The following is a 26,502-nucleotide window of genomic DNA, read 5'->3' on the forward strand; positions in this document are numbered from 1 at the left end:
AATGACCCAATGTCCTACCATCATATAAAGATTAATGACCAATGTCCTACCATCACATAACGATTAATGACCAATGTCCTACCATCACATCAAGATTAATGACCCAATGTCCTACCATCATATAAAGATTAATGACCAATGTCCTACCATCACATAACGATTAATGACCAATGTCCTACCATCACATCAAGATTAATGACCCAATGTCCTACAATCAGATAAAGATTAATGACCAATGTCCTACCATCAGATAACGATTAATGACCCAATGTCCTACCATCATATCAAGATTAATGACCCAATGTCCTACCCTCACATACCGATTAATGACCAATGTCCTACCATCAGATAACGATTAATGACCCAATGTCCTACCATTAATAATAGTTGACCCAGTGTCCTACCATCCTAGGACACTCCCCCAAGCACCCAATTCATCAGGTGATCTGTGGACCTGGGTTGGTTGTGCGTAAATGAGAGTGGCGCCCTAAATGTGAGTGGCGCCCTAGATGTGAGTGGCGCCCTACCAAAACAAATATTCCAGCTCACCTGGTTCTGGCACACGCACCCTTGACACCCCCCCCCCCCCGAGCCTCGTTCTGAGCTACAACTCAATCGTCTGCTTTTTCACTTGTCTTCCTCTCTCATCCCACCCACCGTCATTTATCTCTCACTCACACTCTACTCTTCTTCATACTACCATCTCTCACTCTACTCTTGATAATACTTCCATCTCTGACTCTACTCTTTATAATACTTTCATCTACTCCACCTATCTTTCTATCTACTCATCTAATATTGTCATTCAACCCATTAGTCTTCATTACTCGCTAATTCTCTCTCTTGTTCTCGTTCAGTATCCCTCCCCCCCCCAATCCATTAGCATAGATTATACACTGATGCCACTACTCGACACTTTTACAAAACTCTTCATAAATATTTTATTTTTATACCTTGCCATAATGTTTATCTCCCACCCCCGCCCCCACCCTCACACAACTTCACTCACACACCCACTGAGGCAGCCACACGCAGTTACACTCTCATACACACACACCGTTACAGATACACTCGTACAGTCAACTACACACACGGCCTCACAGCCCCACTCACACACACACACACGGCCTCACAGCCCCACTCACACACACACACACGGCCTCACAGCACCACTCACACACACACACGGCCTCACAGCCCCACTCACACACACACACACGGCCTCACAGCCCCACTCACACACACACACACGGCCTCACAGCACCACTCACACACACACACGGCCTCACAGCACCACTCTCTCTCTCTCTCACACACACACACGGCCTCACAGCACCACTCACACACACACGGCCTCACAGCACCACTCACACACACACACACACGGCCTCACAGCACCACTCACACACACACACACACACACACGGCCTCACAGCACCACTCACACACACACACACACACACACACACACACACACACACACACACACACACACACGGCCTCACAGCACCACTCACACACACACGGCCTCACAGCACCACTCACACACACACACACACACGGCCTCACAGCACCACTCACACACGCACACACACACGGCCTCACAGCACCACTCACACACACACACACACACACACGGCCTCACAGCACCACACACACACACGGCCTCACAGCACCACTCACACACGCACACACACACGGCCTCACAGCGCCACTCACACACACACGGCCTCACAGCACCACTCACACACACACACACGGCCTCACAGCACCACTCACACCTGTGCTGACACACATAGATAAAAGCAGGCGCTCAAATATTTATAAACATCACGTGGTTTATCTTCCTGTATGTAGCCAGATACTGGGTTAGAGGTAGATTGTAGAGGTGCAATAGGATAGACAGGTAGAGGTGCACTAGAGGGTAGACAGAGGTAGAGGTGCACTAGACAGAGGTAGACATGCACTAGACAGAGGTAGAGGTGCACTAGACAGAGGTAGACATGCTCTAGACAGAGGTAGAGGTGCACTAGACAGAGGTAGAGGTGCACTAGACAGAGGTAGGGATACACTAGAGGATAAACAGGTAGAGATAGAATGTAGCCCATACTTCGGGATCCCATTTGCCGGGAACCAATATGTTGTGAGCCCATTTGAAGGGAGCCAATATGACGGGGCCCTTTTGACTGGGTTGTTTTGTCAGGGGCCGTTTTGTCGGGGGCCGATTTGACGCTGCATCACTAAAGTTTCTCCACGTCGGCACTCCAGTCACCATCATCCCGAGTGATTTGAATTTAAATACAAAAGTAATTTGCTTAGTTCGTGTGGTGAGAAGTTCATTTAATTGAAACAAATTTTATTTCTATATGGAGATCAAGACACATTAGTTTGGGAGCATTAAGTATGAGGGGGAGGGAGGGGGAGGTGTGAATCGCCTCAATCATTTCCAGTCAGGAGATTTCAATTATAACTAGATCTAGAGAGAAAATGGCTTTCTTCAGGCATCTTATTAAACACGAGAGGGCATCTAGATGAGGCGGGAGTCACGTGACGGGTTTTATACCAGCACACCTGGAGTTTGCATAGATTAGTCTTACCAGTATATATATATATATATATATATATATATATATATATATATATATATATATATATATATATATATATATATATATATATATATATATATATGTATATGTATATATGTGTGTGTGTGTGTGTGTGTGTGTGTAATATGCCAAGCTTAGATAATGCACCGGATTCCACCCGACCTAGTGACGCCACTGCATCAGATTTTAAAGCCACAGAACTTGGCCGGTGTGCGGCACCCCTGTTGTCGGGGGCCTTTGTCTGTGGCGCCCTTGTTAGCCTCCCGCGTGCCGAACTGAAGCGCGTGGGTTCAAATGCTCGGCTGGCACCTGCTGACTGATGGAGATTTCACCTGGCCGATGGTGCCACAGGACAGGAGCGTGAAGGTCAACATTCTGCACTCGCTGGGCTCCGTCTGCTAACAGGGCTCTCGTCTGCTAACTGGGCTCCCGTCTGCTAACTGGGCTCCCGTCTGCTAACAGGGTTTTGTTTGCTAACAGGGCTCCCATCTGCTAACAGGATTTAGTCTACTGACAGGGCTCCGGCTGCTAACAGGGCTCTCGTCTGCTAACTGGGCTCCCGTCTGCTAACAGGGTTTTGTCTGCTAACTGGGCTCCCGTCTGCTAACAGGGCTCCCGTCTGCTAACTGGGCTCCCGTCTGCTGTCAGGGCTCCCGTCTGCTAACTGGGCTCCCGTCTGCTGTCAGGGCTCCCGTCTGCTGTCAGGGCTCCCGTCTGCTAACAGGGCTCCCGTCTGCTAACAGGGCTCCCGTCTGCTAACTGGGCTCCCGTCTGCTAACTGGGCTCCCGTCTGCTGTCAGGGCTCCCGTCTGCTGTCAGGGCTCCCGTCTGCTAACAGGGCTCCCGTCTGCTAACAGGATTCTCGTCTGCTAACAGGGCTCTCGTTTGCTAACATGGCTCATGTCTGCTGACTGGGCTCCCGTCTGCTGGCAGGCTGTGAACTAAGATTTCATTTTTTTTGTCTTGGTCAGTTGTGGCAGCTTTGTTCAGCACTGGTAGCTTTGAGTTTGCTACCTCATCACACCTCACCTCTCTATTTATCTCATCATACCTCACCTCTCTGCCTATTTATCTCATCATACCTCACCTCTCTGCCTATTTACCTCATCACACCTCACCTCTCTGTCTATTTATCTCATCATACCTCACCTCTCTGCCTATTTACCTCATCACACCTCACCTCTCTGTCTATTTATCTCATCACACCTCACCTCTCTGCCTATTTATCTCATCACACCTCACCTCTCTGCCTATTTACCTCATCACACCTCACCTCTCTGCCTATTTATCTCATCACACCTCACCTTTCTGCCTATTTACCTCATCACACCTCTCCCTTCACGCCACCAGTAAAAGATGACGTCTCTCCATACGGTAACCCCTACCATGTAACGGTAAAAAAATATCTAAAAAAAAAATCCTTGTGTAAACGTTATCAAAATTTAATCGGCTTCCCTTGAATTAAACATGGCGCTCTAAAGGGCAAATCACTCTGGAGAACTTCTAAACTATTGGGAGTTAACTTCATTTCCGCTTGACACGTCCCGGCTATGTTTCTCTTTATCGTCCCAGCGGCGTGTCGGGCGGCCCAGCGGCGTGTCCCGGCGCCACCCCGCCTCGCCTTCTCCCCACTGGAAACAAAAACTCGGATATCGTTTTCCCTCATCAAAACTCGTGTTTTACCGGCCCCGAGAGCTCAAATATTCACCAGTTCCAAGGGTTGAAATCGCGGTTGAAATATTCAGCAGATCCTGCGGCTGAAATATTTAGCAGCTTTGTGCCTCGCGCCCCGGGTGCCGCGCGCCCCCCGGGTGCCGCAAATAACACTAAATGGATTTAACCTTCACCCCCACCTCCCACCCCATCACACGTGACATGACAGGCTAACTTTAATTAGGTTTACGTTAGGCTGCGTGTTGCTAGTTAACTTAGGGGAGTCGACTTGTTCTACATCGCTTTAAACAAACAGCTGGCTCTTAGCATATAGCTGGTCCATAGAGCTAGAGCGTACAGCTGCTCCATAAGCTAGACCTTACAGCCATATAGCTAGACCTTACATCTGGTCCATATAGCTAGACCTTAAAGCTAGATCGTGTAACTAGACCTTAAAGTTAGACCGTGTTAACTAGACCTATCGTCCATTTCTAGGTGTATAGCCTGGTGTTTCAGCAAGCCAAAAAGCCGCAGTTCATAACGCTAGACCTTACTATTAGGTGATAGTATGGCGTCTTCACATGTTAAATAGTTGTTTTTTGCTGCAAGTATTATTCAAGTTATCCAGTGTTACAATTTGCCTATAGCTGTCGCTACTACAACACTATAGCTGTCGCTACTACACTATAGCTGTCACCTATTCACTACTATAGCTGTAACCACTTCTCTACCATAGCTGGAACCATTTCATTACTATAGCTGGAACCACTAAAACATCCAAGAACCTTAAAACCTCTTCACAATTACCTTGCATCCTCCCTAACACATTCCCTATGACACTCCCTAACACAATCACAAACACATTCCCTAACACAATTCCTAACACTTTTCCCAAGACATTCCCTAAGACTTTCCCTAACACATTTCCTTAGACAGTCCTTGTCAGTTTATGAAACCTGCCTGTCAGTGTATGAAACCTGCCTGTCAGTGTATGAAACCTGCCTGTCAGTGTATGAAACCTGCCTGTCAGTGTATGAAACCTGCCTTTCAGTGTATGAAACCTGCCTGTCAGTGTATGAAACCTGCTTGTCAGTGTATGAAACCTGCCTGTCAGTGTATGAAACCTGCTTGTCAGTGTATGAAACCTGCCTGTCAGTGTATGAAACCTGCCTGTCAGTGTATGAAACCTGCCTGTCAGTGTATGAAACCTGCCTGTCAGTGTATGAAACCTGCCTGTCAGTGTATGAAACCTGCCTGTCAGTGTATGAAACCTGCATGTCAGTGTATGAAACCTGCATGTCAGTGTATGAAACCTGCCTGTCTGTGTTTACTACCAACCCCGTCACGTGACCTTTTGTTTTCCACAGATCCACAACACGGGTCCAATTTTTATGCCCCCCCCCCCCCCCCCACTTTTTTATGTTCTCACATTTTTAATGTTCCAAGGTCATGTCAGCACTGAATCAAGAGCTATAAAAATGTTGCATAACACAGTCGTTAGTGAACATCAGATATAATATATTTAGAACAATGGGTCTGCATAACACCCCCCCCCGTTCCACCTCCATAGCCCCCACTCCTATACCACCTCTATAACCCCCCCCCCCACCCCCATGTCACCTCCATAACCCCCACCCCCATGACACCACCAGGGCACCACCTGTAACCCCCGTACCACCAGTATGAATCCCCATGACACCTTTATGACCCCCCACCCCCATGTCACAAAAAGCCAACACAAAAGACCCTCCCTCCCTGGGCTAGAATGAACCCATCAACGTCACCAACACAAGCTGTGAAAGTCTACTCTATAGGAACGCTTGTCAGTCTCAATATCATTTGGCAGAAATTATAATCATAAATTAATTTAAGAAAAAATGTAAGAAAGGAATTCCAAAGCGTGTCTAATAATTTGATGAATTCTAAAGATTTTGAGCACAATATATGACTTCCGGTTCTAGGAGATTGAAAATCGAAAGGGGGATAACTCAGTGAATCTTGTTCCGGAAATGAACTTGTCGAAGAGGTAGCGTTCTTAAATCTCGCGCCATCGAGAAGACAGGGATTTGTGTCCTTTGGGGCGGCTTTACCCAACAGGGCCAGGCACCCAAATGTCTGAAACTAAGATTATCGCCGCTTTTTTTACGACTAGACTAGATATGACTGCGAAATTTACTAGCAATCTCTCCCGTCTAGTATATCTCGCTACGGTTTAAAAATAGAACAATAGTAAAAAAAAATTCCAATTTTGACTAGAACGAAGACCACTTAAAAAAACTTGGGCATGAAACCTGTATTCCAGTTCCGCTCACCCGGTTGCAACACTTCAAATAAAAAGCCACGTGGCTAGCGTATCAAAGTAGTCAGCTCCCCTAACCCCCACCCCACCACTTGCGCATGTTCGATCTCGTTTTCTTTTCTTCCTGCTCAGCCGACCGGCTCTAAAGACACGTGTTTATTGTCGTCCCCACAACGTCACACGATACCCGCACTAATGATGGTATCGATTTCATAAGGTTCAAATGTTGGTATCGATTACATCCGCTACAAACGTGACCGTGGCGTCCCATTAGCTGCGGCCAATGTAGGGATTACAAGATCACTCACGTACGAGGCCCGAGATCTCGTACCCAAGTCTCGTGTTCCACATCAATGACTGCACAACGCCGTGCCATGAGATGACCTGCCCTCCCTCTAGTCAGGTGACCTGCCCTCCCCCTAGTCCACTGACCTGCCCTCACCCTAGTCAGGTGATATGCCCTCGTTCAGCCTGTATGGAGGGCCCCTTACCTTACCAGTAACAGTGCTATGACGCATCCATTGTTCTTTGGACGCGACTTCCGGAAAGTTTCACTGGCATTGTGGGATCAGACATGCCATGTAAGCGAGGACATGGCTGCCTTTGGGTGAGGGGTGGGGGGAGGGACAATTATGACAGGGGGGTGAGAAAGGGAGTTAGGGCTGCCTGAGGGCGAAGTGGGGGGGGGGGGGGGGCGTATGATATGACTACCTTTGAACGAAGCAAGTGGAAGAGGGGGGCAGAGAGGTGGGGGATGTTTGGACAACATCGACGAATGTGGCCTGTGGATGGGGTGAAAGATGGGCTTAGGAAGACACCGTGGGCTTTAAACGTGGGCTTTGAGTGACAAAGGGAGCTCAACTCGCTTTAGACAAAGAAGGTAAAAATGAAGAATCAAGGTGAAATATGAGCCGTCAATTAAAGCCCAAGAAATCCTTGTTAACGATGCTATGACGCCATCGCAAGCCTGAAGGTGAATCTGCCGGTATATAGCCTGGATAATATTCCCCTTTCAACTCACCTTCCTCTAATTCTGTGTCTCATTAGAGACAGATTAAAATATAATTTCCATAAGCATTGATCCAAATTTTTTCCCTATTGTAAAAAGTGAAAACATCAAAGCATTGAAGCAAATGGCTTCATGTAGCGCCAATAAAAAAGTGATTGAGCCTTGTCTTGTAACAACAACGAGCCAAGGTACTAGGTCGATGACGGAAGTCGTTATGTTTTTTTAAACCGGGTTTACGACACAAAATGGCGACCGTGAAATGTGCGTCCATAGCAACGACGTCACGCTTGATGGCCTGGGTGGCGTAATTACGCGGGAGAATAAAAGAAAGCAAGCCAGTTCGTGGTGCGCTAATGGACCGCGGGCCGCGGGAGGGATAAGTTTTATGAGCCGAGGCTAGGGGGACTGGTACAGAGAGGCGGCCGAGGGCTTTGATTGTTTCAAATCGTCGGTCAGAACTCTCGCTACTATTCAAATCACTTTTTTTTTGTTTTTTTCTTTCATCGGAGATCAATACCTCAATTAATCTCAACAGAAACTTTTCTCCTATTTTCTCCGTCTCCCCCCCCCCCCCCCATCCGCTCCCTTACATGAACTGGCTAATCGACAACAATAGCGGCTTGTAGCTAGTTCGCATGTCTTCTGTGGAAATGGTGAGCTACCCGTGAATAAATGCACTTTTATCTTGCTCAACATTTCTTGTACAAGCTGAGATGTCGGGTGGTTCGGGGGGGGGGGGGGGAGTGGGGCGGGGGTAAACGTATGAGAAGCGACAAAGTGTAACGGTTGTAACGGTTGTAACACGAGGCAGAGAGATGCCAAGTAGCTCTGTTTAGCGCATGCGCATTGCATCTTATTAAAACACCCATTCTACACGTATTATTACGTATGTTGCAGAGATAACTGACTAAATTGAAAATTGTATTTCCATCCTTCATACAAATTTTTTTCCTTTACTATCTATATATATAATTCTTTAAAGCATGCCCACAACGTATGACCGGCCATACTTTAAAGCATGCCCACAACATAGGGCCGGTCCTGCTTTAAAGCATGCCTTAGACCCTGTAGTGCTATTTAAGAGAGTGGAAATAAAACAAGGCCATAAAATAATGGCCTCTTCAAGGTCTGAGTCTCAAAGAAAAGTTTTATTATTGCTTATTATGGCTTACTTTTTATTTCCTTTAGATGCGTGTTCACATTTTATACCTGGTGTAATGTTTTTACCGAGGACTTGCACGAGTTTCAGTCTACCAACTCTTGTCTGAGGCTCCAACATGGCACTTGGCTGGAATGCTAAACATCTCGTCTAAACACTAATTAAATTTTAAACGCTTTGAAGAATTAATAACTTTCGCGACTGAATAGCGACCGTCTGCCCGTCCTTTCACCGGCGTATCAAAGGATCCGGCCCGTAGACCTGACGGGGTAGAGACGGGCTAGTCGAGGGCTGCGCTTATTAAAAAATAGGTTTCGAGGTAGGTTTAGCGCGAGTTTTCAAACGTGCACTTGAACTTAAAAATAGGTTGAAATCACCTCTTGAGAAATTTCAACAGCAGCAGACGTCGAATTTTTTGTTGTAGACAATAAATTGTTGGCTACATACATGGGTAACACCAAGGTGGTTTTTTCCATAGTGGTATTTACCGTGGTGTTTTTTTTTTTTATTACGGTGGTTATAAACATTGTGTTTTTTATTATGGTAGTTATTAACATTGTGTTTTTTATCATGGTGGCTATTACCATGTTTGTTTTACCATGATGCTGTGATACCAGTGTCGGATACTAGAGACAGGGGCTAGGAGGGCGTTAACTGTTCAACCCAGATAAAAGCCTGCCTGTCTCCCTCTCCCCCCCCCCCCCCTTTCTTCCTCCTTATCCAGGCCATGAGATAGAGTTAACTGTTCCCCACAAATTAAAGACCTCCCCCCACCCCCTCCCCTTTCCTTCCTCCTAAGTCCAGGTCATGAGATAGAGTTAACTGTTCCACACAAATTAAAGACCTCCCCCCCCCCCCCCACCCGTACCCTTTCCCTTGTTGGCCCTTCAACCTGAACATTAACCACCAATAAACCACGTGTCTGGCGGGGGCCATATTGGCAGGGGAAGACAATCGAGGCCCGGCAAGGACAGGTCCGTAGCGCTGATGTGTCTGTTTTACGGCCGCCAGAGGTCGCTGTTTATTTCTCCTTTATTGACTTGAAAGGCTTGACTTCAAACACGGCTATCTTAAAACATGGATTGGATGGATACTTTTCCTTTTTTATCTTTTCTTTTATCGTCGCGACTTGGTGTTATCCTTCACGTTGTCGTTATTTGTCCTCTTGACATGAACTTAAAGACGTGTGTTCCATCCTACCATTTAACTCGTTATACTGGATTTTATTTGGTGACTTTTTCAATTAAAAAATAATTATATTTTTCTAATTCTAAGAAATAGATTAGGTCCTTGGTCTTGCTATGCCCCCCCCCCCCCCATCAGCGTAATACTTACCTCCATTAGAATGGTAAGTCTAAATGTATATTTGATATTTCCTGCTTAATTTATTAAGACCGAAGCAAGTTTATGTCGTGTTCATTAAGAAAAATGGCGTGTTAAATGCCTAGACAAGTAGTCACAGGAAGCATCGATTCGCAAAGTTTAAAGCAACCAAAATTAAAAGAAAATGAAATCAATTTTAACAATTTCCCATGAAAGCTAATCTACAGATCATCTGGTGTTCGATTTTACCAAGTCACGCTCTTGAGGTAGCTGCATCGCTTGACGTACGGCATACATCACATGCCGTACGGCAAGCAGAGATGTGTCAGCTCCTATTGCAGGTCTGTTAGAGAGACGTGGCATCCCATTGGTTCCCCGGGCACGTGACGCATCCCGCCGCTTCGTTTCGTCCATTTCCGGATCATCGCGTGATGCATGTCCAATTCCAGCAGCGCAATTGAATTCAACTTTTAAAAAAAAAATTAAAACAACTTGAATTCAGTTTCAATTAAGTCCCCTTGTACATCAATTTTAAAGTCAATTAAATGGGGAGCGAACTCTTTAATAGACCGAGGTGGGGGGGGGGTGGTAGGGTGGGGAGGGGGCGTCATTAGTTCGATTTATGCTCATTATCTCTTGGTACCGGGCTAAAAATTTAAATTACAATCTGCAGGTCACGAGGGGGCGCTTTCATCGGGGTATAATCACGTGATAAATTATCTCCCTCCTCCTCCTCCCCTCCCCTCCCCTTCTCCCTCCCCCCCCCCCCCTCCTCGTTGATAAAAGTTGACGTAGTACTGCCAAATGTCTATAGACTCCATAGGATTGTTCCATGTGACGTATTAGCACCAAATAAGGTCGTCAACTGCAACTATGACCAGCAACAGTTTGAGCGTGAGGAGGGGGGGGAGGGGCAGGTGGAACACTAGCAGAACCTGACGTCACCTGTATCTAATATTTGATGGCAGACTTGGCTTGAGACTGTCTCTATAGCAGACATAAGATCAGACATGACGGGACTGACCCTATAGATGACTTAAGATCATATATGAAGGGACTGACTCTATAGATGACATAAGATCATATATGAAGGGACTGACTCTATAGATGACATAAGATCAGACTTGACATGGGACTGCCCCTATAGCAGAAGTTAAGCTCCGACCTGACGTAAAAACCTATCAAGGCAAACGATGAGATGAAGCAGACGAGAGCGCCATATTGGATCCGCCCACCAGCGCGCGCATGTTCCCAGCTTGGCGGGAATTTAAATGCAGTTTGTCAACATTAGTCTTCAACTGCTGCTAAGCCGTTACAACTTTCATTTGCATTTATTTTTCTAGATGACCTTGACCCTTGTTGTTTCCCTTTGTTAGCCAGCATCTAGGCTAGGGGAGTGAGGGCTAGAGAACAGGGGAGGGTAAAATACCGGTTAAAATACGGGGTAAAATACAGGAGTAAAAAATACACGAGTAAAATACAGGAGTAAAAAATACACGAGTAAAATACAGGAGTAAAATACAGGAGTAAAATACTTGAGTACAATACAGGGTACAATACAGAGTACAAATATAGGACAAAAATCCAGGAATAAAACACGGAGGGGGGGGGGGGGGTGAAGATAAGTAAGATACGGAGTAGAAAGTTCTGATTCTGAGCCATCAAACCGATGTTGTCTTGTCATAGTTCTACTATGTAAGGGACACAACACTTTAGCTAAGGGACACAACACTTTAGACAAGGGACATAACACTTTAGTCAAGACGATTTTGAAATAAATATCTTAAAGGTTTTGGGCAAAAATAATTTGGACAAAACCTTATGGCAAAGTACGCATAAATTTGTTTTTATACAATATACTTTGGAAAACATAACTATTCGGACGATCTATGTAGATTTGAACAGGCGAACATAATGTTTCTGAGTGAAGATATCAAAAGAATAAAAGAAATGGTTAACCAAATCTAGACGAAGTGATGAACATACCCTAGACACTAGACGTTCATATACAAGGGGACTCCACCCTAAAAAAATGTTTGTTTTCATAAATCCTGCAATGTCTCAAAACAGGCCAAACGAAATGTACCACTAGATAGGCCTACCCCCGACACATAGTAGAGGTGATAATCAAAATACTGATTTTCAACAAAATGCAAACGAAAAACGAAAATTTAATATCAACAAATTTAATATTGAAGTAAGAATAATCACCAAAACATTCTAAAATTAATGGGATAATACCAGTATTACATAAGATACAAAACTAAAAAAAAAACTTTTTAAAAAATGGCCACAAAAAAAGTTCAAGCCCAAGATAATATGACAGAAGCCGAGGGCGATTCGAGAAGCTTTGACAAGTGTTGACTGATGTAATACATGATTGATCGACACTTGCGGGAGGGGGGGGGGGACCCTTTGACTCGCTGGGGTGGGGGAGATGGGGGGTCAAGGGTGGGGAGATGGGGCGGGACATGCATTAAGGGTGTCTAATCTACGGACCAATATTTGCCCGTCAACAATTGGTGAGCGATTTGACAAATGGGATGAAAGGGGGAGACAAGTTAAAAAGTAACGGAGACCCGATATTTGTGTTGTCGCAATCATACGTTGCTGGGGTCGGGTGGGGTGGGGGTGGGGGGGGGGGGGGGGGGGTGAGAGATCATTTCTTTGTTTTTTAATTTATTCATGGAGTGAGCTGGACTAAGATTTCATGCCCTGAACCCGAGATTGGTTTGTATGTATTATTAATGTAATCACGTGATGGCTTCGATTAGATCGATCCGATGACGTCACCCGGAAGCCAACCGTCCGGTTAAATGTCGCCCACTAATTAGCATATCATTATCGTTTCGGCGACCCGCTTAAATATGTATGTGTCCGGAGGATCACGTGACCGGCGCTCTCGTCTATTGTAAACACACGCACGCATACACTTTCGCACACACACACACGCACACATACAAACATACACACACACACGTACACACTGAGGCACACATGCAGATAGAAAGATCTTCGGACAATGCAAGAATGTGTCAACGATTAAGAAGAAAATTCAAGTTGGTTTGTCCATACCGGCTTAAATCCTTTTTGGAGGCATCGAACCCTTGAGACTGTCTTACCGAACCGCTCGGGCTCGATAGAACCCAGGTTAAGAACCAATGGCTTATGGTATATTACAGTTTGGACTATTGAATGACGTCATTTTTCCAACGTTTTTTCGTGTGCTTGAGCTGCAGCTGAGAAAAATACTAGTCAACAATTTTAGCAGTGTCTGATTAATGCGCTATCACCAGTCTCACCTTCTGACTTTTATCACCAGTCTTACCTCTGACTTGTATCACCAGTCTTACCACTGACTTGTATTACCAGTCTCACCTCTGACTTGTATCACCAGTCTCACCTCTGACTTGTATCACCAGTCTCACCTCTGACTTGTATCATCAGTCTCTCCTCTGACTTGTATCACCAGTCTCAGTATCACCAGTCTCACCTCTGACTTGTATCACCAGTCTCACCTCTGATGTAGTGAGCCACATCCCCCGAGTGTTGCTAGACTTGATCTCACCGTCGCTCACCCACTACAGGCCGACCAGTTCAATCAACACTCACTGATGTACTCAAGTCAAATCTTTCTATCACAGTTTATTGTGTCCATATTATACGGGGGGGGGGGGGGGGGGGGGGCTCATACAGCATTTAACCACACTACATCTAATTACACAGCACCTTTTACATATCATCTAATTACACAAGTCATAGTTACATATGTCCTAGGTACACATCACCTAGTAACATATCACTTAATTATTACTCACTTAATTACATCTTACCTAATCACATTTCACCTAAATACAAATTACACACCACTCAATTACTCAACTCTCAGTTACACATCACTTAATGTTTTATTCAAAATTACATACATCTAAATACATATCGCGTAATTAATTATCACCAAATTACAAATCACAAATTACATACATCTAAATACATATCGCGTAATTAATTATCACCAAATTACAAATCACTGATCACACAATGACTAATTACACATCACCCAATCACACATGGGCATGTAAAGGGGTGTGCACCGCCATGCGACACTTAGCCTTAGACACACCACTCAACAACCCTAATAAGGGTTGAAAAAATGTATGTATTATTACATTATTCATTAATTACTCATCACACTATTACATATCACTAATTTATCGTCCCTTTATTACACATCACCTAATTATACATCACCCAAGTAAACATCAGCTAATTACACATGACCTAATTATACACGACCTAATTACACATGACACAATTACATTTGACCTCATTGCGTTTGATCTAATTACACCTGACATAATTACATATATCATAATTACATTTGAACTTATTACAAACCAAAACTAATTACACATGACCTTATTACACATGCCCTAATTACGCATCAGCTGATTACACATTACATAATTATACATTACCTAATTACACATTACCTAATTACACATGACCTAATTACAGTGTTGTTCGCACTCTAAAAGTGTGTCAAATAAATTGCTCACTCCACCGTGTATAGCAACACACTCGCTGGTGACCTCGACTTTAACACACTTGATTTGTGTGTAGTCATATGTGTACTTGCATATCGGGGCAGGGTCCACCTGTGTGGTGACACAGCCTGCGTCTAGCTGTGTACAGCCTGTAGGTACACAGAGAAACACGTCAGATAAATATCACACACTTATCATGTTTCATTCATTATCACACGTTAACTTGATACATTAAAAATTCAGAGCGTAATTCTTAACCCCAGTAGGTTTCGAACCCGCTCTCTTTAAAATAAAGAAATCTGTGTTGTTACTGTATAACCTTATGTTGAGTAAAGAAACAAATGAATGATTCTGACGTCACTACTTACGGTTAACGGGAGTCATGTGACCCACACCACCCACGTTTGAGGCGTCTCCCACTGGTCTGGTAGGATTTGAACCCGGTCCACTGAAGCTTGTGATAAAACCCTGGTCTGATGCGGGTTTGAAACCCGGACCCTGGTCTGATGCGGGATTGATCCCCTGCCCCCCGGACCGGCTATCACTGCCGTTAGGACGCCCTCGCCTGTAGACGTACACGGACATTTGAGGAGATTTCGAAATATTTTTTTTTAATTTTATGTCTGAGTCCAACTCAGGTGTCGGTCGTATATCAGTTCAGTATGTAGCCCAACCCTCTCCCCGCAGATGTCATACATCAGTACAGCTTACAGTATATAGCCCCCCCCCCACCCCCACCAGGTGCTTCACGTAAAGGTTAGCTACTATCAGCTCGCGAGTCATTAACATAATTAATTAACACTAACAAACAAGCTAACTACTGGCATGTAGCCCAGCCCCAAACACTTTAAAAGTCGAGGCTTCGTTTATATAAGTTTATAGAGCGATTGGTGGACACTGGGCCACAAATGTTTTATGAGCTTGGCTGTTTTATAATGATTTTAAAAGCTGGACAAAAGTTGGGGTACAAAAGTTGGGGTACAAAAGTTGGGGTACACAAGTTGGGTGACAAAAGTTGGGGTACAAAAGTTGGGTGACAAAAGTTGGGGTACAAAAGTCTACACGTTGGAACATTTGTCTACACGTGTCCTACAACTTTGGCCAGCCTGTAACGATTTTAGAAGTTGGGACATTGGGCTACAACTGCCCTTCGTCCAGCCCCAGCCCCCACCACTTTGTCCAGCCCCCCCCCCCCCCCACCCACCCATCCCCTGACAGTTTACCCATGGAGTGAGAGGCCATTGACCCACCTGTTTAGCGCCGGCAACAATCTGTTGGTATACCCGGAAGCCGCCTGCTGAAACACAAGACACCTGTTACTACCTGCCCATACCTGGCTTGTCACGTGATTATAAACGCTGCTCGCTTTTATAACAAACACACCTTTATTCATTGAAAGACAACTCGCTATAAGCAGTTTAAAAAATTAATTTAAGCCTTTTAGCACTAAAAAAATTTAAGCCTCCTAGCAGTAAAAAAAAAATGTCAGCCTTCTAGCAGTACAAAAAAATAAATGAAACTACCAGTATCAAGAAGCAAATCTTACATTAGGTCCGACTTGTGCCAAGCTGGTAGCAACTGTTGAGCAACAAGATTGGGAATATACATGTCAAAATTAATAATCTATATATATAATTCTCTTCTTCGAGCCGTTAGAAAACAAGCTGCAAACGCTCTCCCTACCTCCCCACCCCTACATGGTTTTAGTGAGCTGTGTTCACTCTAAATGTTTACAAGCAGAGCCAACGATTTTAAACGTAGGGGGGGAGGAGGGGGGAGGGAAGGAAGGGGGGGGTTATGGTCCTTAACGAGCTACTTATAGTGTTTTAAAGAAATATTTTCAGTGTCAGCGTTGGTACTGTCGAATTCACAAATTATGAATTATTGAAAATTAGAAACAACTAAATAGCGGCGTATGTTATGCCGCGGGCCGGCTCGTAAAATATAATCCATGTCAGTGAAATAGAAGCTACCACATAAAAACTATAGGCCGCCATAAACACAAGCGGGTAGTGGTATGGCACATTGACAATAAATCATATGCGATCTAAATATTTATTTATTTATTCAACTACGGTAACAATAGTAGGCACGGAGGCCTTTTTTCACATTGAATATAAATCCATATTCGAAGTAAAATACACCGATGTATGGAAATAGCTCATAAAAATCGCAAATACACTGAAAATATTAATTGTTAAACGATTAGCTAAATAAAATAAAATGATTTAAAAAAAAAAAAAACATCAACTCACCAATAAAAGCTAGAACTCCGAGTATTGCTTCCATTATCTGGGAGAAAAAAAAAATGAAATTATGTAGCATGAGTATACCCTTAAAGTTAAGATAATGGTATCCCAAATCTCTAAAAGAACGAACTAGGAATATTTGTTTTTTTTCATGGACTTACAACAATCTTCAGCGATTTACCAAATAGATGAGAACTGAAGTAGCACAGCGTAAATCTAAAACTGTGGGGATGATAGACGGCCGTGCACTATTTAAACTAGATGGTGACTACTCCATGTCTAGCTACTACGTGAGACATGATGAAGGTTGGAAGGTAAAATGCGAACTTCCTCAGTTTAAGGCAGACTTTGACAAAGACGAATTGTTTATGTGACACCAGAAACTCACGATAGGTGTCCTCGTTGTTGTCAGTCTAAAAATGAAGCAGAAATTCCCGTTACTGTAAACATAAGGTTAGTCGTGTCGCAGAACTGTCATTCACGATTCACTTATCACACGAAAGAACTTTTTTTTCGTTTAACTTTGATAATTAAAAAAAAAACTAAATAGCTGCATTAAATTATTGTAACTTTTTATTTGAATTGTTCTTAAAAATTCTTAAAGTTAAAAATGAAATAAAACAGATGGTTACCTGTATGTTCTATTTTTAGAACTTTTGAATGCTATTTTTAGAGCCACGTACATTATGACAAGTTAAACACACGACACTTCCCGGATAGCCCGACAGGATGCGTTCATTCATTCAGTTCTGGAAACTTTTGGCTTGATTTATGACTAGATTTATCAAATCCAGGAAGAAGCTTTTTTTAACTATTGGAAAGAAAGCTTGAACAAAAATAACTGCCTATTTTTCATTATGATAAAATTAATCTCAATCTTGTCTAAAACGTTCAGCCCCACCCCCATCATCTTTCCCTTACCCCACCCCCAATATGTGCTCCTTCAGCCTCACCACATCGTACTGCTCACCAGCCCCACCCTCATCATACCCCCCACCTCAAACTTTCACCAAAACATACCGTGCCAGAAAAAACAACATGGACACTTCTCGTGGTCAGCTATGTTTCATATCCCGTGGGTTCATACCTCTCTCTGGACACTCCCCGTGCCCCACGCCCGTACTGTTGTCCGACAAAGCTGTCCAGGCGGGTAACTGGAGAGCCAGCAACCATATCTGGTTCTCTGGCCACGCTCATTGGCTCATCGTGCTGTTCAGTCAGTCCACTGTTTACTGGATTCCTCCTGTTCGTCCATCTTGGTGTCCAGTCAACTGTTTACTTTTCGTCCATCTTGGTGTCCAGTCAACTGTTTACTTTTCGTCCATCTTGGTGTCCAGTCAACTGTTTACTTTTCGTCCATCTTGGTGTCCAGTCCACTGTTTACTGGTCGTCCATCTTGGTGTCCAGTCTACAGATATATGTATTGTATCATTAATTGCATGGCTCCAACCAGCTCTGTAAAGGCACTATTTACCTAGCAAAGATTTAAAGGTCAAAGTTCAGAATCGAAGAGTTATCCCATTTATATACCCGTAACAAAATAGACAATTAAAGCTAGTATAAACTATCACGCTTGTTACTCATTACGTGTATTTTTCTTTGTCCAATGTTTTTATGGCAAGTTTTTTAAAAAATCATGTGTGATATTTTATCATGATAAAAATGATGAGGGAAAATACCTTAATCTGCGCGGTGCTAAACTTGCCAAAAGCCAGGAACTGCTTTTAAGTTATGCTAATCCCTTATGACGGGATAACATCTTTTAAAAGAAAACCCATTTAAAATTGTGGTTGGTTGCAATAAAAAGCCATCAAATTTGAATATGAATCGGAAAAGTTGGCGGAGTAATCTTTTTTGGATATCTCTTATCATTTCTGCTACGGGCTGACGCGCTGAGTCGCCTAGGAGAGCGCACTATTTGTTTTCGCGGAGTATCATTTAAACCTGGCAACGCTCTTTAACTATAGGAGGAGCAGTCTGGATCAGGCGTTAATCTTTTAAATCCCTCGTCATTTCTGGAAGGGGAAAGTTGATCGTCAGATAGACAGCAGCACAGAAACAAGCCCTTCGTTCACGCAGGAAAAAATGGCGGGGCGGGGTGTGCTGATAATCCTAACATCTTGTCAAACTAATTGAAGCCAAACCAGATTTTTGGAAAAAAAAATTCTTGGCTTTCATCGAGGTGTCATTTTAAAAAGACAAATTTGTCGTTTATTTTGATTCGTGTTTGTGTATTTGTCCAGACAGATTGCTGCACAAAAACAATCAAATGGTACTCGAATCTGATTGGCTGTTGTGGGCATGCGCAGTGTGATCTGGCATGGAAAGGTCAGAGGTGGAAGCCCTGGTGTATGCTGGGACGGCCTCCAGACACATCGGCGTACACACGTGGACTGATTGGATGGGATGGAACGTTGGCGGGGGGGGGGGGGGGGGGGGGGGGATAGCAGACGACCTTAGGGTCGCTGGCGGCAAGGGTGTAAGGTCAAGGCCATCTGTTTTGGTCTTCGGTCCTGATATGCTTACTCTACAGCTAGACCGGTTACTTTATATAGACACTCTACAGCTGTGCTTGTTAAGCCATAGTTCTGCTTTACAGCTAGACCAGTTAAGCCATAGTTCTGCTTTACAGCTAGACCAGTTAAGCTATAGTGGCACTCTATAGCTAGACTCGTTAAGCCATAGTGACACTCTTCAGCGAGACCCGTTAAGCTTCACATTAAATTTCATTTCACAAAACACTAATGTAGAACAAGATCCGAGTTATCTCCCACTAGAAATAGCCAAACCATTTTTTTATGTATAAAATTTTCAGATTATGCGAGTTTGTGCAATGTATTTTAACAAGTATTTTTCAACATCACAATTTACTCGCGAAGCGGCTAATAATATTTTTGTTTTCTTTTTGCAGAGGGCGTACACTTTATTGGTAGAACTCTGGGATAAAGACAACCACGGGCCTGGTAAGTAGTGGCATGGGGGTGACATTTGTGCGTGACATTTGTGGGTGACATTTGAGTCCTAGTAGGTGGTGACATTAGTGAGTGACATGTGAGGGACATTTATGGGTGACATTTGAGTCATAGTAAGTGGTGACATTTGTGAGTGACGTGTGGGTCTTAGTAGGTGGTGATAATACTTAGGTGACATTCGGATGTGGGTGGGTTTGGATGTAACTTTGAAAGTTATACATCAGTTTATATGGATTTTGATATAACAAAGTGTGAACGTTGTACATCAGTGTATACGGATTATGATATAACAAAGTGCTAAAGTTAGAGATCAGAAGTGTATTGCCCGACAGGGGCAGATCACTTTCAGTAAATATAAAACGATGTAGCTCACGCGTTCCACAGACAACTGTATTTTGGGATGATCCTTTTAAATAAACCGGTAGTGATCTCCCCTAAACTTTCTCGAATATTCTTATATAAAACAACAGGGGATGGTAACTGGGGATATAGTTATGATTTTTAATCCATTTTAAATACTTAAACTTTTAAAAATAGAATAGAATCTCATTAAAAAAACATTGCGCACCAAGCAAACGCCGAATAAAATCGCGTATAATAGTGCGCAATATTATTAGTACTTTAAAAATTTACATTAGTTTTTTGAGAAATCGGAAGTAGCGTAAATTACTACGTCCAGTCAACGGAAATTACTCAAAATTTAACAGAAGGTAGAGAATTAGATCTTTTACTTACATGTGAAATTTCATTTATCTATCTGAAATAGTACTCAAGTTATAGGCTTTTAAAAAATTCAAAGTAGGAAAAGTACCACTTCCGGTTATCGGAAATCGCTCAAAAGTTGATACGGATCTACGATTTTGATAAAATACTTATATATGAAATTTCATCAACCTAGCTGTAACGGTACTCAAGTTATCGTGTTTACACACGGACAGACACACAGACACACACACACACAGACATACGGACAAGATTGCAAAATTATGTTTTTCCGTATCAGTGAGGTGTAAAACGTCGAGATTTGTAAAAATCTCGATTTTTTTTTTTTGCACGATTACAATACTTTCTCTATACTACGTATATACGAGAAAGTAAAAACAGCCCCCACCCCACCTGGCCTACCCCCCCCCCCCCCCAGGGCTAACCTATCACGTGACCATCCCCAGACGACCTGATCGAGCGTATCGTGACGACGGGTATGATTGTACCCGGTCAGGACTGGCACACCATCAACTACAGCGGCATCACGGCCAGCGCCACCTTCCGGCTGAGGGTCAGGTGTAACGAGCACTACTACAACACCACGTGCACCAAGCTATGCAGGTAAGCGCCATCTACCGGTACTCACGGCATACCATGTTACTCACGGCATACCCTGGTACTCACGGCATACCCTGGTACTCACGGCATACCCTGGTACTCACGGCATACTCTGGTACTCACGGCATACTCTGGTACTCACGGCATACCCTGGTACTCACGGCATACCCTGGTAATCACGGCATACCCTGGTACTCACGACATACTCTGGTACTCATGGCATACCCTGGTACTCACGGCATACCCGGCTGACATGGGTTACTTACCTTGCCACTGCCCAGAATCCCAGGCTATTTTTAGAACTTCGACTACTGGCTTGTAACTAAATCTCTATGTTGTTTTAAGAAAATCTACCGTTTCGTTTACCAATATGAAATGCTAAAAACTAATTTAAAGCAGACAAGTATAAATATCATTTAATTTTACGTGAACACATTTTTCTAAAAAAAAAAACTCTAAGAAAAAAATCCAAATACAAAATGTATAAACGTTTTAAAATCGGATGTACTGTGTTTAATATCAATGGCCGCTCAGCTAGATCTTTTTTTGTAGGAGTTTAAAAATTCTATCGCATCTAGCAGGATGAAAATACATTAATGTATGCATCAGCGCCGCAGCGCATCAACACATTACGGTCGAAATTTGAAACGGAGATGCTCCGAAAGAATGGGTTTTAAGTCGGCTGGGGACTTGTAGTTTCTGCTCCATGAAATGAACCCATGGCTGAGCAACTTGTCGTGATCTGCCTACCAGTGGGGACCTGGTTGGTTGGTGAACACAGTTGCGGGCCCTCGAACCTAGCAGGTTCCGTTGTTTTTCTCCCGTCCATTTTTTGTGTTCACCCTAAAGACAACAAACATTGGCGGCCACGGTTAACAGCGCAACTCTGCAGGAGATATTTTCCATCCGACCAAATTTCCCGCGGAAGGCGACACACGCCATTACTTGCGCGGTAGGAGTCTGTTCCAAGCGTTCACGGACATTAGGTGTAGGTCTTGTTGGTCTGACCTTCAGACTTTGGGTCAAATCTGGGTTGACAGGCGTGACCTTGGCAGAAGATTCTGTTGTATTTTTTGTGTTCAGTTTAAGAAAAAAAACTGTAACAAAGCAGGTATCTGTCTATACTAGCAAGTGTGTGTGTGTGGGGGGGGGGGGGTATTAGGAGCTAGAGCTATTTCATTCTTTACTGCGTGTGACCTTCTGTAAATAAACCATACCCCACATGTTACGAGTCTAAATTGCATATTACAGTCACTATAAATTATACCCCTAGCCTTACCCCTTAACTAATCCCATAGGAATAAAGTATTCTATTCGCACAGCGTGTTGCCTGGTCAACGCTATTCGGAGACCGCCACCGTCCCATATTTAGGCCTGCATCGATGCACATTCTTGCATCTCCGTAGTCTTCTTTAAAATCGATTTATATTTTAAGTATTTATTTCGAGGATCAATAATTGCATAGTTATCTCAAATGACTTAGCGAGAAGCAAATTAATTATTTTCAACTGAATCGTAATTTACCCCGAACTATTTAATTTATTCTTAACTAACTTAAGTTGTTCACGTTTATTAAAAAAAAAAAATTTCTTCCTTTTCTTCCAGACCAAGAGATGATAACTTTGGACATCTTAACTTACTAAAGTTGTTCACGTTTATTTTAAAAAAAAATTCTTCCTTTACTTCCAGACCAAGAGATGATAACTTTGGACATTTCACCTGCGACACTCAAGGCGACAAAATTTGTCTACACGGGTGGATGGGCGCAGAGTGCGACATTGGTAAGAAAAATTATACGTTCACCTCACATGGAGATGAAGCCCTTAGAATTCCAGAATCCACCATCCTAAAAAGCTCTTAGAATTCCAGAATCCACCATCCTTAAAAGCGCTTAGTTTTCCAGAATCTACAATCCTAAAAAGCTCTTAGAATTCTAGAATCCACAATCCTAAAAAGCTCTTTGAATTCCAGAATCCACCATCCTTAAAAGCGCTTAGAATTCCAGAATCCGCCATCCTCAAAAGCTCTTAGAATTCCAGAATCCACAATCCTAAAAAGCTCTTAGAATTCCAGAATCCACCATCCTAAAAAACTTTTAGAATTTCAACATTCACCATCCTGCACTGAGAACGCATAACTGTGTTTGCGTGTTGAGTGTATGTGACGCTTCTATTGGGAACAGTCTTAATTGCCGTTACTGATTAAAATCTTACCTAGCATAATAAAACATGTTGCGACCAAATACAAGTATATTTGTATAATAAGTTTGTATTTGCGTATTTTTCTGGGAACCTGTAGCCTAGGTAGACCTACTCAAAAAAAAAATAATAATTAAAACCGTTGGTACAAAATGTACACATTAGTTAGTGCTATACGACCCCCCCCCCCCCCCCCCCCCCATGCAGTACTAGCCATCATATAGACCTGAAGCACTGAGTTTTGTGCCGTGCTTGCTTCATGTTGACTTAGATATTTTTTTTTACTTCAAGTGAAATAGATAAAAAAATTTAACGTCAGCCTCCCTCCTATCTGAAGGTCAAGTGTGATCCTTACAATATTTGTGCCAGCGGTTCGTCTATCAGGAACATGTTTTCTTCTAGTACCTTCTCCTTCAGAGGAATATGTTCCTACATAAACAGGTTCCCTGGTGTTCTAGAGGAACATGTTCCCGAAGTGGAGACCTGCTAGCCTAACTTGTTCCTGTAGTACACATCCCTCTGTATTTATTGTATCACCCCCTCCCCACACACTTTTAAAGGTGAGGGTCACTCCCCCACACTACGCATGTTTAATTCACCTGTATTTTTAATTGCACGTTAGTTCTACTCGAATATACCCCTAGCAGTTTAAAATTACTGTGCTCTATTTAAAGTAATCCCTACAAGATTAGCAAAACCCACAATGTTTTCTTTGCGTGATATTTCGCATTCAAATCAAATATCCCCGCGTACTTCATGTGAAATTTAAAGTTCATTGACCTTTCAAAAAAAATGAGGGTCGAAAAGTGATATCACATCCGAGTCCATAAATAAACAAAGTAATTATAACTCGTGTTTTTTATATCAAACGTATTTTTAATGTTTAAATTACACGTGTAAAGCCAATCTTGAAAACGGTTTGACCGAATGGAGGTGTGTATTTTTTTGTGTCAGTTGAAGCATCTCTCGTCTGCTGGCAGTTGAAGCATGTCTCGTCTGCTGGCACCGCCTGCTGGGTGAGGGACTCAGCAGGCTACACCTGGCCTCGTGCCAAGTGCTGCGTGCACGATCACGTGGCTCACAGGCTCATTGATGGCTCCAGCCACTGCCGGTTAGAGTGATGCACATTTGTGCCACGGCTAGTAATATGCACACTTGTGTCCTTACTATCGAGATGCACATTTGTGCCCCGGTTAGTTAGATGCACAACTGTCCCCATGCTGGCGAGGTGCACATTTGTGCTCCTACTATCGAGATGCACATTTGTGCCCCTTTTGGTGAGGTGCACATATTAAAAAGACAGTGACAACTTGCTGGCATAGAGGGACACCTTAAAAAAGAAAACCACCCCAATAAAATAAAAAACACGTTTAGGAATCGTTTATTTTTAACGTCTGAGACTAAGTCAGCGTCATAAAAATGTAGGGGTGTCTGGTCTAATATTCGGATGTTAATTACAAGGTGCTAAATTAGACGACATAATTGCTTCTAGCCTACCTGCCAGTTGGCCTATTTCATGGTGTCCAGGTAACAGGTGGAAAACCCCAAAAAAATCCGGAACCAGGTTTTGGAAGGTACCGTACGTAGAAGCTGAAGATCAAATCAAATTTACCTTGACTCTTCCTCTAAGGAAAACATTTTTCCTCTACAAGAGATAAGCGCTGGGGTGGGGGTGGGGGGGAGGTGATACATAGGTTTGTTGTGAAACTTTTTAGCAGAGATGTAAGTCAGGGTTTGCTTGTCTTCAAGATATAAGATACAAACTCAACTCAGTGTTTATCTATTGATTCGTTTCTTTTTTACTTGACAATTTTTATTCTTCATTTAATAGTCAGAGGAAAATAAGTTTTAATTGTTTATTTCTGAGTGAGATAAGTCAACTGCTTTTTTTTTGTAAAAAGCTGATGGAATACTAGAGAAGACTTTTTTTAGATTCTCTTCTTAGTAGCCAAGTGAACCCCTCACCAACCCCGGTGAACCCTTTACCAGCCCCTGATTTCAGGACGACCTTCTGTCAACCCGACGATAACCTCCATACTGCGCCTATCAACCCCTGTCAACCTCCATCAACCCCTGCCAACCCCCTGCTTTGTTTCCCTCCTGCAGTTTAAAATATAAAACCAGCCGGTCGATGCGATTCCATTTGTTTCAGCCTAAATTTACATCTTCGCGAGATGTTTAACGACTTGATTTTCGCGAGACGTTTAACGACTGGACGTACCTGGACGCAGCACAACAGCGATCTGACCTTGGCATGACTAATCAGCCCGGGTGTAAACGGCTTTTTGATTGGACGATGCTGGTCGTAATGTCCCATGTTTAATGCAAGACCATGTAATTTGTTGGCCATCCCCACAAGCCGTCTGCCCCGACCCTAGCCGGGATTCTCATTAGGTTATCTAATGATGAATCATTTGATATTAACATGATTTTTTTTAAAACCTCAGGCAAATTAGCGAATTTTATCTGCGTGGGCTGTTTATTTATTTTTTTTGTCTCGGTATTTTAAAATTGTTTATTTTAAAAAGGATATTTAAATCTACCTTATCGTCCAAAAAGTTTATTCAAAATGGCCACATTCTTTAATTAAATCGTTTTCAGTTTAATATCCTCCCACTATTATCATGAGATATGATGTTTAAAAAAACAAAATCATAAATTTCCTGTCAGAAATGAGCCAGCAGCGTAGTCTCCCCTGCACGGGACGAGTGCAGACTTTTAAATTTCAACGCCTATCTTGTGACACGATATGTAAACAAACCCAAACTTAAACCTTTACGTTTTTTTCAACCCAGTTTATCACGTCATAAACAGATATGGCTAACTTGGCTCCAGGCGAGAAACTTTCCGTATCTCTCGTACGATTGTGTCGGAAGAACTGAACTTTCCGTATCTCTCGTACGCTGGTGTCGGAAGAACTGAACTTTCCGTATCTCTCGTACGATTGTGTCGGAAGAATTGAACTTTCCGTATCTCTCGTACGATTGTGTCGGAAGAATTGAACTTTCCGTATCTCTCGTACGCTGGTGTCGGAGAATTGAACTTTCCGTATCTCTCGTACGCTGGTGTCGGAAGAATTGAACTTTCCGTATCTTTAGTGCGTTTGTCAACAAAACTTAACACTTTTTCGGCTTTTAGAGCAGCGTATGGTGAACGATGAC

At 43.1% G+C, this 26,502-nt stretch overlaps 3 protein-coding genes across 3 annotated transcripts in view; 2 read left to right on the forward strand and 1 right to left on the reverse strand.

Moving 5' to 3' along the window:
• Positions 1 to 26,502, forward strand: part of LOC131943533 (ribonuclease P protein subunit p20-like) — a 138,265-nt gene that overhangs the window by 81,351 nt on the left and 30,412 nt on the right. The window lies entirely within an intron of this gene.
• Positions 1 to 26,502, forward strand: part of LOC131943466 (protein jagged-1) — a 75,285-nt gene that overhangs the window by 32,176 nt on the left and 16,607 nt on the right. Inside the window, exons 3-5 of the mRNA XM_059303625.1 lie at positions 19,760 to 19,811; positions 20,990 to 21,146; positions 22,833 to 22,924. Coding sequence (XP_059159608.1) covers positions 19,760 to 19,811; positions 20,990 to 21,146; positions 22,833 to 22,924 — 301 coding nt within the window. The remainder of the gene's footprint in view (positions 1 to 19,759; positions 19,812 to 20,989; positions 21,147 to 22,832; positions 22,925 to 26,502) is intronic.
• Positions 14,075 to 17,228, reverse strand: LOC131943523 (uncharacterized). The gene is made up of 6 exons (XM_059303701.1): positions 17,010 to 17,228; positions 16,855 to 16,891; positions 16,146 to 16,177; positions 15,850 to 15,893; positions 14,968 to 15,164; positions 14,075 to 14,748 (listed from the first exon to the last, which is right to left on the reverse strand). Exons 2-6 carry the CDS (start codon positions 16,886 to 16,888, stop codon positions 14,561 to 14,563), a joined length of 495 nt encoding a protein of 164 aa, XP_059159684.1. The 5' UTR covers positions 16,889 to 16,891; positions 17,010 to 17,228; the 3' UTR covers positions 14,075 to 14,560.

The sequence above is a fragment of the Physella acuta genome, unplaced genomic scaffold (assembly GCF_028476545.2).
Source record: "Physella acuta isolate Inbredline_101_S28 unplaced genomic scaffold, ASM2847654v3 ptg000038l, whole genome shotgun sequence".
Lineage (NCBI taxonomy): Eukaryota > Metazoa > Mollusca > Gastropoda > Physidae > Physella > Physella acuta.

Bases quoted from the DNA above. Each gene is read 5' to 3' on its own strand.
- LOC131943523 (XM_059303701.1), bottom strand. From the start codon at position 16,888: ATGGAAGCAATACTCGGAGTTCTAGCTTTTATTG. The intron at 15,165-15,849 runs GTGGGTCAATGG...GTACGTCTACAG, and splicing joins TTGTTGCCGGCGCTAAACAG to GCGAGGGCGTCCTAACGGCA. The intron at 14,749-14,967 runs GTAAGTAGTGAC...GTGTACCTACAG, and splicing joins TCACATGACTCCCGTTAACC to GCTGTACACAGCTAGACGCA.